Source organism: Phacochoerus africanus, chromosome 1, assembly GCF_016906955.1.
Source record: "Phacochoerus africanus isolate WHEZ1 chromosome 1, ROS_Pafr_v1, whole genome shotgun sequence".
NCBI lineage: Eukaryota > Metazoa > Chordata > Mammalia > Artiodactyla > Suidae > Phacochoerus > Phacochoerus africanus.
Window position 1 is genome coordinate 162829420 of NC_062544.1, and position 13972 is coordinate 162843391.

The 13972-nt window shown below is 42.6% G+C and overlaps 1 protein-coding gene across 1 annotated transcript in view; it reads left to right on the forward strand.

Annotated features, from left to right (window-relative positions):
- Positions 1-953: 953 nt before the first annotated feature.
- GRK7 (G protein-coupled receptor kinase 7) overlaps positions 954-13972 on the forward strand; it is a 51489-nt gene continuing 38470 nt past the window's right edge. The window contains 2 exon segments of the mRNA XM_047783700.1: positions 954-3383; positions 5188-5625. Coding sequence (XP_047639656.1) covers positions 2772-3383; positions 5188-5625 — 1050 coding nt within the window. The 5' untranslated portion in view covers positions 954-2771.

A 13972-nucleotide genomic window follows, 5' to 3' on the forward strand; every position in this document is an offset into this window, starting at 1 on the left:
ATGCCACAGCCACAGCAACACTGGATCCAAGCCATGTCTTCGACCTCCAGCTCACGGCAATACCAGATCCTTAACCCACTGAGTGAGGCCAGGGATCAAACCTGCATCCTCATAGATGCTAGTCAGATTCGTTTCTGCTGAGCCACAATGGGAATTCCCAAGTGCTCCATTTTAAATAGACTTATTTTTTTCAGGTGGGTAAAACTTTAAGTAATGGTACTCTAAAATTGCCAGTAGTTGACATATAATCATTTTATAACTTCTATGCTTTGTATCAAATATTATCTAATATCAGTCATTTTATTTTTAATTATTAAGAGGTTTTTTTTTTACCCAAATACTTATTAGAAAAAAAAAGCAAAAGTAAGACTTTCTCTTACTTGTGAACAACAAAGCTACATGAAGAAGGGTAAGTCTGGGAGTTCCTGCTATGGCGCAGTGGGTTAATGATTCACCTTGTCTCTGCGGAAGCTCAGGTCCCATCTGTGGCTTGGTGCAGTGGACTAAGGAGATGCCATTGCTGCAACTGTGGTGTAGGTTGAAGCTCAGGCTCGGATTTGATCCAGGGAACGTCCATATGCCTCGGGGTGACCTAAAAATTCTTCTCCAAGAAGGTTAAGTCTGTGCTACCCAACAATGTAGCCACTGACCAGATGTGGCTACTGAGCATTTGAAATGTGCCTGGTTTGAACTGAAATGTGTAAATGTAAAATACCAAGCAGGTTCCGAAAACCCAGGAGACAAAAAAGGATGTAAAAATACATCTGATTAGCAATTTTTATATCAATTACATGTTGAGATGATAATGTTTTGCATATGTTTGGCCAAGTAAAATACATCTTTAAGTTAATTTCACTTGTTTCTTTTCACTTTTTAATATGATTGCTAGAAAATCTGAAAATCCATATGTGGCTTTTCATATGTCTATTGGACAGTGCTGGGTTAAGTGATTACTCAGGGATAAAAGAAAGTATCAGTGTGAGTGGAACCAAGCAGTTCACAGCAGATCTGATCATCAGTGAAAAACATTCCTTTTTCGGTGATAGAGTTAAATAGTGATGTGATGACAGTTCTACCATTTTCTCAAAGTTCTGCCCTGTAGTCGTAAAAACCACGGGAAAAGGCATTTCCTCCTCCAGAGAGATTCCCAGACTGATTTTTCACTACTCGGAAATGTGGGCCCCAGGATGACATATCAAGAACAACAAAAAGGACAAGGCTTTCTTGTATGGCTTTCAAGGCAGATGGCACCGGTCCGAGCAGTGGTCACTTGTGCAGATCTCCTATCTCTGCCATTGGGCTGACGATCTACAGTGCAGCAGTGCAAAGTGAAAGGGCACCCACGAGTTCATTACATAATTCTTGGCAGCGTGAGGTCAAGTGTGTATCTGCGCTGGGGGACAGTCGGCAGGCTCTGTCAGGCAGACCAAGGCCGTCATGATGATGTTTTCACAGAGTGTGTGCTAGGGGTTGTTTGTTTGGAAAAAAACTGACCAGCTTTTTCTTCCCCTCCTCCCTCTCTTTCTTTTTACCCTTTTAAAACACTCTGGCATAATACTGAATGACTTTGTTTTTAAACTGTCTTAGCCTTGCTTTGTGAAGAAAAAGCCCGAGTATTCTTTCCCTGTAGGACACAAGTGTTATTTTTGGAGCAGAGATTCTTAGCCTGATCTCTGTCTAAACCAATTTCTGTTCCTTATGAGGTCGTGGTCTGAGGTGGGGGGAAGCTCTGAGGGATCTCCATGGAGGGAAGCTTCCCAGCTTCGTGAGGGAGCCTGGGCTGAGATGTCCAGGGGCCATACCTGGAGTTTCACTGCTTGGGGTCTCCACACATGGCTCCTTCGCCTTCAGATCCCCCTTTTTTAGGCTTGTGCCCTTGGAACAGTCTCGACCCCATGCTGTGAAGTGGTATGATTTTCCTGCTGATGTCACTTCATGGGATGTTTTGGGTCAAGGTCACCCCCCTCATTAAATCGGGTACTTCATTTTTATTTATTTACTTATTTATTTGTTGGTGAATGTTCATGGTAGCTTTATTTATTTAATAATCAGGTACTTCCCACCACAGATTCCTCAGAACTAAGAAAGCCAAGGCTGGAGGATCTTTGCAGCCTGTTGAGGGTTCCACTGACAGTGGGCGAACCTCAGCCCACTCTGAGGGCCACCACTTGGTCCCCAAGGGCCTCTGGGAACAAGTCTCAGGACTCATAGCTCAGAGCATCCCCTGCTGTAACCCGCTCTGTGTCAGGCTGTTAGACACAAGGAAGAAAACCTTCTCCCAGTTCCACTTGCTGACCTGTTATTCCTAGGAGTTTACATAGCTTGCACCTGCTGGGAAACACATAAAATCAGACACAGCTGAAAATACTGCTAACAGCAACAAATAACGTGCCACCTTATTAGGACTCCTTTCCTTTGGAAATTGGTAGCTGGGTGGATTCAGGGAGCAGGTGTGTATGAGAAAGGTCCCATGATGCTCATGTAGACCCAGCAGGTGTTGCAGGCTGCTATAGGCTTGCTGGGTGACCTGTGATGCGCCCTTCCCTGGCCGGCTATACATAGCCAGCAAAGCTTCTTAGAAGAGAAACCTCTTTCCTCACCCTCCACCAGTCCCACCCGCCGACTAGAAGACTTGCTATAAATCCCCTGGAAGTTTCTGCATCTTGGTTGGAACGGAAAGCAGCCAGCTAGTCCCGGGACCTGAGCGCCTCCCCGCTGCAACCCTCCATCCTTCTTGATCTGTGCCAGGGGAGAACGTTCGGTGCTCAGCCATGGTCGACATGGGGGGCCTGGACAACCTGATCGCCAACACCGCCTACCTGCAGGCCCGGAAGACCTCCGACGCAGACAGCAAGGAGCTACAGCGTCGGCGCCGGAGCCTGATGCTTCCCGGGCCGCAGAGCTGCGAGCAGCTCCGCCAGGCGATGCCCGCCGACTTCAATAGCCTATGTGAGCAGCAGCCCATCGGCCGCCGTCTCTTCCGGGACTTCCTAGCCACCGTGCCCGCCTACCAGGAGGCCATGGGCTTCTTGGAGGAGGTGCAGAGCTGGGAGCTTGCGGAAGAGGGTCCCGCCAAGGGTAGCACACTGCAGGCGCTGGTGGCAACTTGTGCAGTTGTCCCAAACCCGGGGCAACCACACTCCTTCCTCAGTCCAGCTCTGGTCACCAAGTGCCAAGCGGCCACCACTGATGAGGAGCGAGCATCCCTGGTGGAGCAGGCCAAGGCCGAGGCCATGGCCTTCTTACAGGACCAGCCCTTTCGAGAGTTCCTGGTCAGCCCCTTCTATGACAAGTTTCTGCAATGGAAAGTCTTTGAGATGCAGCCGGTGTCAGACAAGTACTTTGAGGAGTTCCGGGTGCTGGGGAAAGGTGGTTTTGGGGAGGTAAGTATCTCAGGATGGCCAGGCTGGAAGATGAAATATACTGCGTAATAGAGTTTTGTTTTGCCTATTTTTTTTCTTGTTTAATCTCAAGGGAACCTACTAATAACTAATTTTAGTGTCACCTGTGGAGAAAGAATTCCTAGGAGTTCCGGCAGTGGCACAGTAAATTAAAGTTCTGGTGTTGCCACAGCTTTGGCTCAGATTCGATCCCTGACCCAGAACTTTCATATGCCTCAGGTAGAGCAAAAAAAAGAAGCCAGGGGCGGGGGGGATTCCTAGCTTGCTCTCATCTCTTTTTTCTGGTCACCACATGAAATAAAATGAGAATGGTATAGGAAAACAGACGAAATGTGGAACAGACCAAGAATGTTTATCATGAGGTCTACCCGAGGCAGGACACACTGAAATGCCCAGTTGGTGAATGACAGCAACATAGGATGGGAGATTAATTGTGGTAATGGAGATAATCTGAGAAAAACTTCAGCTATTTAAGAAAACACTCATTGGGAAGTAAAGCCTAGAATCTATTTTGCATCATTGCTTTGCTCAGCTTTCTTTTTTTTTTTAAGTAGAAAAAAATCTTTGAGAAGTTCCCATTGTGGCCCAGCAGAAACAAATCCAACTAGGAACCATGAGATTCAGGTTCAATCCCTGGCCTCGCTCAGTGGGTTAAGGATCATGCATTGCTGTGGCTGTGGCACAGGCCAGCAGCTGTAGTTCCGATTCGACCCCAGCCTGGGAACTTCCATATTGCCTCGAGTACAGCCATAAAAAAGAAAAGAAAAATCTTTGAGGTAAAATGCACAGAAGATTAACCGTTAATCATTTTGAATTGTACAGTTTAATTTAGCACATTGCAGTTTTATATAGCCATCATCTCTATCTAGTTCCAAGATATTTTCATCACCCCTATAACCATTAACAGTTATTCCCCTTTCGCCCCATCACCTAGCCCCTGGCAACCACTGGTCTGCTTTCCGATTTGCCTATTCTGATGTGTCACAAAAATGGAATCATACAATATGTATCTGGCTTTTGTGTCTGACTTATTTCACTGAGCATAATGTTTTGGAGGTTCATTCATGTTGAAGCATGTATCAGTACTTCATTCTTTTTATGGCTGAATAACATTCCATTGTATGGGAATACTGTATTTCATGTGTCAATTCATCTACTGATGGATAGGTGGTTTGTTTCCACCTTTGACTATTGTGAATAGCGCTGCCGTGAATAGTGTCTAGGGGAACTGCTAGGCCTTAGGGCAATTCTGTGCTTAACTTTTTGAGGAATCACCAAAACTCTTCCAAGTTTTAAGTTTCCACCAGCAAGACATGAGGGTTTCAATTTCTCTACATCTTCACCAGCCCTTGTTATTTTTCCTTAAAAAAAAAAAAAAAGAAAATTACAGGGAGTTCCCACTGTGGCCCAGTAGGTTAATGATCCAGCTAGTCTCTGTGGTGGCACTGGTTTGATCCCCAGCCCAGTGCAGTGGATTAAGAATATGGCATTGCTGCAGCTGTGGCATAGGTTGCAGTTCTGGCTTGGATTCAGTCTTGGGTCCAGGAACTTCCATATGTTTTCGGTGTGGCTGAAAAAAAAAATTACAGCCCACCTACTGAGCATGAAGCGATACCTCACTGCAGTCCCAGCCCCTTCTTACTCACAGCTCCTCCTTTCTCAGAAGCCTGCTGTCTTTCCACTTTGGCTGACTTCTGCCCCTTCACCCCTGTATCACTGTCTCCCCTTCCTCTCTGCAGTGCTGTCTGCTTCTACCTCTTTCTCTCCCTTTCCTTTTCTCTTTAAGGTATGTGCTGTCCAGGTGAAAAACACTGGTAAGATGTATGCCTGTAAGAAACTGGACAAGAAGCGGCTGAAGAAGAAGAGTGGCGAGAAGATGGCTCTCTCAGAAAAGGAAATCTTGGAGAAGGTCAGCAGCCCTTTCGTTGTCTCTCTGGCCTATGCGTTTGAGAGCAAGTCCCATCTCTGCCTGGTGATGAGCCTGATGAACGGGGGAGACCTCAAGTTCCACATCTACAGCGTGGGCGAGCGGGGCCTAGACATGAACAGGGTGATCTTCTACTCGGCCCAGATGACGTGCGGCGTGCTGCACCTCCACTCCCTCGGCATCGTCTACCGGGACCTGAAGCCTGAGAACGTGCTTCTCGATGACCTCGGCAACTGCAGACTGTCTGACCTGGGGCTGGCTGTGCAGATCCAGGATGGCAAGCCCGTTACCCAGAGGGTGAGTGGCCCTCCACTGGCCCCCAAGGGTGGGACACAGAGTCAGAGAGGAGAGGAGAGGGCTGTTCTATTCCCAGGGTAGAAAGATCCTTGGAATTAAGGCTTCTAATTCCTTGTTCCTAAAGCCCTTATGTCATCTTGCCTTAAGTGGAGTGGTATAAGAGGATTAGCTTAACTGGCTATGTGGGGGCTACTTTGCTCTCCTCCCATCGGAAGCAGAGGGGAGTCTTCTTTGTGAGCTGAAGATGGTCTGTGCCTTCACGATGAGATGGCAAGGCCTGAATCCACAGCCAGGATCTAGGTATGTCCCACCTATAACCACCTCCCTGGTGCCATGTTCCTGAGTCAATAGACCCTTGGTTTTCTTTTCTGGAAAATTTTAGGGGCTACACCCTAAAATTCTAGAATTCTAGGAGGTAAGTTTTAACAGGATAGGAAAAAGAAGAAACCCTAACCCTTAGCATATTGAAGTAAATATCTCCTTTCTTGTTGAGTGCAGAATGGAGGACTGTTTTACATTGGAAAGAGGTGACATTTTAAGTGAAAAGATATATACATGACAATAAAGGCAATTAATGTTTATTTTGATCAATTTGGCTCAAAGTGACTTGCAGAGAATTCGTTGATTCAAAAGGGAATTATAATTATGCACTATGTTATGTGAACAATACAAAATCTCTCCAATTCTTTTTTTAATTGCTCAATGAATTTTATTACATTTATAGTTGTACAATGATCCTCACGACCCAATTTTATAGTATTTCCATCCCAAACTCCCAATGCATCCCCCCACCCTGCAACCCATCTCATTTGGAAACCATAAGTTTTTCAAAGTCTCTGAGTCAGTATCTATTCTGCAAAGAAGTTCATTGTGTCCTCTTTTTAGATTCCACATGTAAGTGATAGCATATTATATTGGTCTCTCGCTGTCTGACTTCACTTAGCATGGTAACTTCTAGGTCCATCCATGTTGCTAAAAATGCTGGTATCTCTTTCCTTTTAATGGCTGAGTAATAATCCATTGTGTATATATACCACTTCTTCTTTATCCACTCCTCTGTCGATGGACATTTAGGTTGTTTCTATGTCTTGACTATTGCAAATAGTGCTGCAATGAATATCAGAGTACATGAGTCTTTGAGAGTTCATGGTTTTCTTTGGATAGATGCCCAGGAGTGGGATTACTGGATCAAATGGTAGTTCTATTTTAAGTTTTCTGAGGAATCTCCATACTGTTTTCCACAGTGATTGCACCAATTTACATTCCCTCCAATAGTGTAACACAGTGCCTTTTTCTCCACACCCGCTCCAGCATTTATTATTTGCAGACTTTTTGATGACAGCCATTCTGGCTGGCGTGAGGTGGTACCTCATCGTAGTTTTGGTTTGCATTTCTCTAATGATGACTGATGTTGAACATCTTTTCATGTGTTTTTTGGCCATCTGTATGTCTTCTGTGGAAAACTGTCTGTTTAGATCTTCTGCCCATTTTTTGATGGGGTTGTTTGTTTTTTTGGTGTTGTGCTACAGAAGATGTTTATAAATTTTGGAGATTAATCCTTTGTCAGTTGATTCATTTGCAATATTTTCTTCCATTCTGTGGGCTGTCATTTTGTTTTGTTTAGGGTTTCCTTTGCTGTGCAGAAACTTTAATTAAGTCCCATTTGTTTATTTTTGTTTTTATTGTCAATACTCTAAGAGGTGGATCTGAGATGTTGCTGTCGTCTATGTCAGAGAGTGTTTGGCCTATGTTTTCCTCTAACAGTTTTATAGTACCTGGTCTTATGTCTAGGTCTTTGATCCATTTTGAATTTCTTTTTGTGTATGGTGTTAGGGAGTGTTCTAATTTCATCCTTTTCCATGGGGCTCTCCAGCTTTCTCAATGCCACTTATTGAAGGGGCTGTCTTTTCTCCATTGTATATTCCTGCATCCTTTGTCATAGATTTAGTTGACTGTAGGTGTGTGGGTTGAATTCTGGGCTTCCTATCCTGTTGCACTGATCTATATTTCTGTTTTTGTGCCAGTACCATACAGTTTTGATGACTCCAGCTTTATAGTACAGTCTGAAGTCAGAGAGCCTGAGAACCTGATTGCTCCAGCTCCATTTTTCTTTCTTAAGATGGCTTTGGCTATTCTGGGTCTTTTGTGCTTCCAAATAAACTTTAAAAATATTTAATTCAAGTTCTGTGAAAAATGTCCTTGGTAATTCAATAGGTATTGCATTGAATCTGTAGATTGCCTTGGGTAGTATAGTCATTTTGACAATATTGATTCTTCCAATCCAAGAGCATGGTATGTCTTTCCATCTGTGTTATCTTTGATTTCTTTCATCAGCGCCTTATAGTTTTCAGAGTACAGGTCTTCAGTCTCTTTAGGTAGGTTTATTCCTAAGTATTTTATTCTTTTTGATGCAATGGTAAACAGGATTTCTCCCCTAATTTTTCTTTCTGATCTTTCATTGTCAGTATATAGAAATGCAGTCAATTTCTGTGTGTTGATTTTTGTATGCTGTGACTGCCAAATTCATCAATGAGCTCTAACAGTTTTCTGATAGCATCTTTAGGATTTTCTAGGTATAGTATCATGTCATCTGCAAATAAGTATAGTTTTACTCCTTCCTTTCCAATTTGGATTGCTTTTATTTCTTTTTCTTCTCTGATTGCTGTGGCTAGGACTTCTAAGACTATGTTGAAGAGTAGTGGCATGAGCAGACATCCTTGTCTTGTTCCTGATCTTAGTGGGAATTCTTTCAGCTTTTCACCATTGGGAATGATGTTTGCTGTGGATTTGTCATATATGGCCTTTCTTATGTTGAGGTAGGTTCCCATTATGCCCACTTTCTGAGGGTTTTTATCAGAAATGGGTGTTGGATTTTGTCAAAGGCTTTTTCCGTGTCTATTGAGAGGATCATATTGTTTTTATTCTTCAGTTTGTTAATGTGGTGTATCACACTGATTGATTTGTGGATATTGAAGAACTCTTGCATCCCTGGGATAAATCCCCCTTGACCATGATATACAATCCTTTTAATGTATTGTTGGATGTGGTTTGCTAGTATATTGTTGAGGATTTTTGCATCTATGTTCATCAGTGAAATTGGCTTGTACTTTTCTTTTTTTTGTGGTATCTTTGTCTGGCTTTGGTATCAGGGTGATGGTGGCCTCATAGAATGAGTTTGGGAGTGTTCCTTCCTCTGCAATTTTTTGAAATAGTTTCAGAAGGATAGGTGTTAGCCCTTCTCTAAATGTTTGCTAGAATTCGCCTGTGAAGCCATCTGGAACTGGACTTCCGTTTGTTGGAAGTTTTTTAATCCCAGTTTTAATTTTAGTTCTTGTGATTGGTCCATTCATCTTTTCTATTTCATCTTGGTTTTGTCTTGGAAGACTGCACTTTTCTAAGAATTTGTCCATTTCTTCTAGGTTTTCCATTTTATTGGCATATAGTTGCATATAGAAGTCTCTTATGATCCTTTGTATTTCTTTTCTTTTTTTTTATTTTTTGTCTTTTGAGGGCTACATCCATGGCATATGAAGGTTCCCAGGCTAGGGGTCTAATCAGAGCTGTTGCTGCCAGCCTATCCCAGAGCCACAGCAACACTGGATCTGAGCCTCATCTGTGACCTATACCATAGCTCAGGGCAATGCCAGATCCTTGACCCACTGAGTGAGGCCAGGGATTGAACCCATAACCTCATGGTTCCTAGTTGGATTCATTTCTGCTGCACCACAATGGGAACTCCTTCTCTCTTTTTCTTGATGAGTCTGGCTTAGAGTTTATCAATTTTGTTGATCTTTTCGAAGAACTAGCTTTTAATTTTGTTGATCTTTTCTATGGTTTTCTTCATTTCTATTTCACTGATTTCTGCTCTGATCTTTATGATTTCTTTCCTTCTATTAACTTTTGGTCTTGTCTGTTCTTCTCTCTCTAGTTGCTTTAGCCATAAAGTTAGGTTGTTTATTTGAGCTTTTGCTTGTTTCCTGAGGTAGGCTTGTATTGCTATAAACTTGCCTCTTAGAACTGCTTTTGCTGCATCCCACAGGTTTCGGAGTGTCATATCTTTGTTATCATTTGCTTCTAGGTATTTTTTAATTTCCTCTTTGATTTCTTCAGTGATCCCTTGGTTTTTAGTAGCATGTTATTTAGTCTCCACATGTTTGTGTTTTTTGCAGTTTTTTTCTTATTACTGATTTCCAGTCACATAGTGTTGTGGTTGGAAAAGGTGCTTGATATGATTTCAATTTTTTTAATTTATCAAGGCTTGATTTGTAGCAGAGAATGTGATCAATCCTGGGAAATGTTCCGTGTGCGCTTCAGAAGAATGTGTATTCTGTTGCTTTTGGATGGAATGTCCTATAAATATCTATTAAGTCCATCCAGTCTAATGCTTCATTCAGGGCCTGTGTTTCCTTATTGATTTTCTGTCTGGTTGATCAGTCCATTGCTGTAAGTGGAGTGTTAAAGTCCCCCACTATGATTGTGTTATTGCCAGTTTCTCCTTTTAAGGTTGATAGCAGTTGCCTTACATACTGAGGTAATCCTATGTTGGTTGCATATGATTTAAAATTGTTATATCTTCTTCTTGGATTGATCCTTGGGTCATTTTGTAATGTCCTTCTTTGTCTCTTATAATATTCTTTATTTTAAGATCTATTTTGTCTGATATGAGTACTGCTACTCCAGCTTTCTTTTGATTCCCGTTTGCATGGAAAATTTTCTTCCATCCTCTCACTTTCAATTTGTATGTGTCCCTAGAAGTGAAGTGGGTCTCTTGAAGACAGCATGTATATGGGTCTTGTTTTTGTACCCATTCTGCCAGTCTATGTCTTTTGGTTGGGGCGTTTAGTCCATTAACATTTAAGGTAGTTATTGATATGTATGTTCTTATTGCCATTTTATTAATTTCTTTGGATTTGTTTTTGTTGCTCTTTTTTCTTCCCTTCTTCTCTTGTTCTCTCCTCTTGTGGATTGATGACTATCTTTGGTGTTGTATTTGAGTTGATTTTTCTTATTTGTTTGTGTGTCAATTGTAGATTTTTGGTTTGCAGTTACTCTGAAGTTTTGATATCAGTCTCTATATATACGAGATTGTTTTAAGTTGTTGGTCTCTTAATTGCAAGTGCATCTCAGGTGTCCTGCATTTGTACCCTCCTCTTCTCGTGATCTGATTTTGGTGGCATAATTGTGTGTGGATGATTTTGTAACTTTACTGGATATATACCTTTACTGGTGAGCCTTGTCATTTGTGGTATTTTTGTTTCTGGTTTCTGTCTTTTCTTTTCTGCCTAGAGAAGTTCCTTTAGTATTTGTTGTAAGGCTGGTTTAGTGTTGCTGAATTCTCTTAGCTTTTGCTTATCTGTGAAGCTTTTGATTTCTCCTTCAAATATGAATAAGAGCCTTGCTGGGTAAGGTAATCTTGGTTGGAGGTTTTTTCCTTTAATCATGTGAAGTATATCATGCCACTCCCTTCTGGCCTGCAGAGTTTCCATTGCGAAATCTGCTGATAACCTTATTGGGGTTCCCTTGTATGTTATTTGTTTCTTTTCCCTAGCTGCTTTCAGTATTTTCTCTTTGTCTTTGATTTTGGTCAGTTTGATTAATATGTGTCTTGGGGTGTTCCTCCTTGGGTTTATTTTATATGGTACTTGTTGTGCTTCCTGGATTTGAGTGAGTGTTCCTTTCCCATGTTAGGCAAGTTTTTGGCTGTTACTTCTTCAAATATTTTTTCTGTCCCTTTCTATTTTCTCCTTCTGGCACCCTTATATACAGATGTTGGTGTGTTTAATGTTGTCCCAGAGTTCTCTTAGACTGTCTTCACTTGTTTTCAATCTTTTTTCTCTTTTCTGTTCTGCAGCAGTGATTTCCCTAGTCTGTCCTCCACCTCGCTTATTTGTTCTTCTGCCTCCTGTATTCTACTGTTGGTTGCTTCTAATGAATTTTTATTTCAGTTATTGTATTTTGCATCTCTGCTTACTTAAGTTTCTTTGCTCAATGTTTGCTATAAATTATCAATCTTGCCTCTAGTCTGTTTCCAATGTCTTGCATCATCTTCACTATCATCAGTCTAAAGTCTTTTTCCTGGAGGCTGAGAATCTCCAGATCACTTAGCTGTTTTTCTGGGTTTTTTCTTGCTCCCTTATCTGAGTTATAGTTCTCTGTCTTTTCATTTTTATAGGTTTTTGGTGTGGTGTCCTTTTTGCAGACAATAGAGTTGTAGCCTCTCTTACTTCTGATGTCTGCCCCCCTTGTGGCTGAAGTTGGTACAGGGGCTTGCTGTAGGCTTCCTGATGGAAGGGATTGCTGCCTGCCTGCTGGTAGGTGGAGCTGATTCTTATCCCTCTGGTGGGTGGGGCTTTGTCTCTGAGCGAGATTAGAGGAGGCTGTGTGCCTGGGGAATCTTTAGGCAGCCAGTTTAGTGATGGGTGGGGCTGTGATCCACCCCCCTTGGATTATTGTTTGGCCTGAGGCTTCTCAGAGCTGATGGGTAGGGCCGGATTCTTCCAAAATGGCCAGCTCCAGAGGAATACATGCTGATGAATACTCCTGAGACTCTTGCCTCCAACCTCCTTTCCCCACAATGAATCAGATTCACCCCCTGTTTTCCCAGGAGATCCTCCAAGAACTGCAGTCAGGTCCAACCCAGACTCCCACAGAGCCTCCACCCTGCCCTGGGACCCAGTGCACATGAAAGCCTATGTGAACCTTTCAAGAATGAGGTCTCCATTTCCCCCAGTCCTATGGAACTCCTGTGCACATGCCCCACTGGCCTTCAATGTCAGATGCTCCAGGTGCTCTTTCTCCCAGTGCCAGATCCCCAGGCTTTGGGACTTAATGTGGGGCTCAGAACTCTCATTCCTGTAAATGAATCTCTGTGATACAGTTACTTTCCAGTCTGTGGGCTTCCCACCTGTCAGGTACGGCGTTGCTTATATCACATAATTGCCCCTCCTATTGTCTTGATGTGGCATCTTTTTTTGTCTTCTGGAGTAGGATATCTTTTTGAAAATTTCCAGTCTGTTTGGTTGAAGGTTGTTCTGCATTTGGTTGTAATTCTGCTGTTTTTTATGAGAGAAGGTGAGCGCTGGTCCTTCTATTTTTGCCATCTTAATCCCATCTCCCCCAAAATCTCTTGAATTCTGACAGGTCTTTACTACTGAGATTCTGTGCACAAAGGTGGGAGAATTCCCAGGAGGGCAAGGGCCCAGGTCGGGTTCCTAAACATTCACTTAAAATTTAATTTTTGAGCAGTTTCCAACTTATAAGGCAGAGACGACAATCAGGCAAGGAAGTAAAGAAAAATCATGGCAAGTTTGGGAAGCTGCAGGTGATTTTATGTGGCTATAATGTAATGAGTGTTGACAAGGTGTGTAGGGCTCATGCAAAGGCAATGGAATTCTTTCTTGTGAAGGACTAGGAGCCATTGAAGAGTTTTAAGAAAGGGAATAACATGATTAGATTTGTATTTTTAAGAGACCAAATTGGAGAGTTCTGCGGTAGTCTAGTGATTACCTCTGTGACCTGGGTTCAATCCCTGATCCAGGAACTGAGATGCCACATCAGGTCCCATATCAGGCCATGGCATGTCTTGGCTAAAAAAAAAAAAAAAATACCAATTTGCGTTATAGATGGGAGGCAGAGGCAGAGGAATTGGTTAGGAGACTTACACAGTGGCCCAGGAAGAGAGATGGGGCCTGTATAAGACAGTAGGATTGAAGAAGTGAGAGTAAATTGGAGCTGTTGGAAAGACACTTGATGGGACTTCAGGACCATCTGGATATTAGGGTGAGGGATAAGGAGTATCTCTGGCTCCAGTCTAGAAGGAGGAGCAGAATTACGGGAAAGCTGGCAAATTTAATTGTGAGTGTAGTATATATTAAGCTCCTATGTGGCAGGCATGTGATCATTTAGACCTAAAGGTCTGTGCTGTGGAAGAAGATCTGGATTACACATTAGGATTTGGAATCATCGTAGCTTGGGAAGTAGCAGACACCACTGGGTCATTTGGGGAACTGTGGAGGGAGAGGACCAGGGATGGTAACTCAGGAACATTAACATGTAGGAAGTGTGGAAGAAGAGGGGCCTTGAAGATATTAAAGAAGTAGAATGAGAATGTCCAAGTCATGGGAGCTGTATCAGTTAGGGGTTGATTTCAGCAGTATCTTATGGAAAACCCAAATAATGGTGGATCAAACAAGAGAGGGGATTATTTTTCTTCTGTAACAAGTAGTATGGGGCTAAGCCTGGCTGGTATTAGTTCTGCAGCTACAGGATAATGGAATAAACATCTTTTTGATTTTGAGCTTTTCTATGTGTTGCAAGATGGCTGCTGTAGCTCAAGCCATTAGGTCCA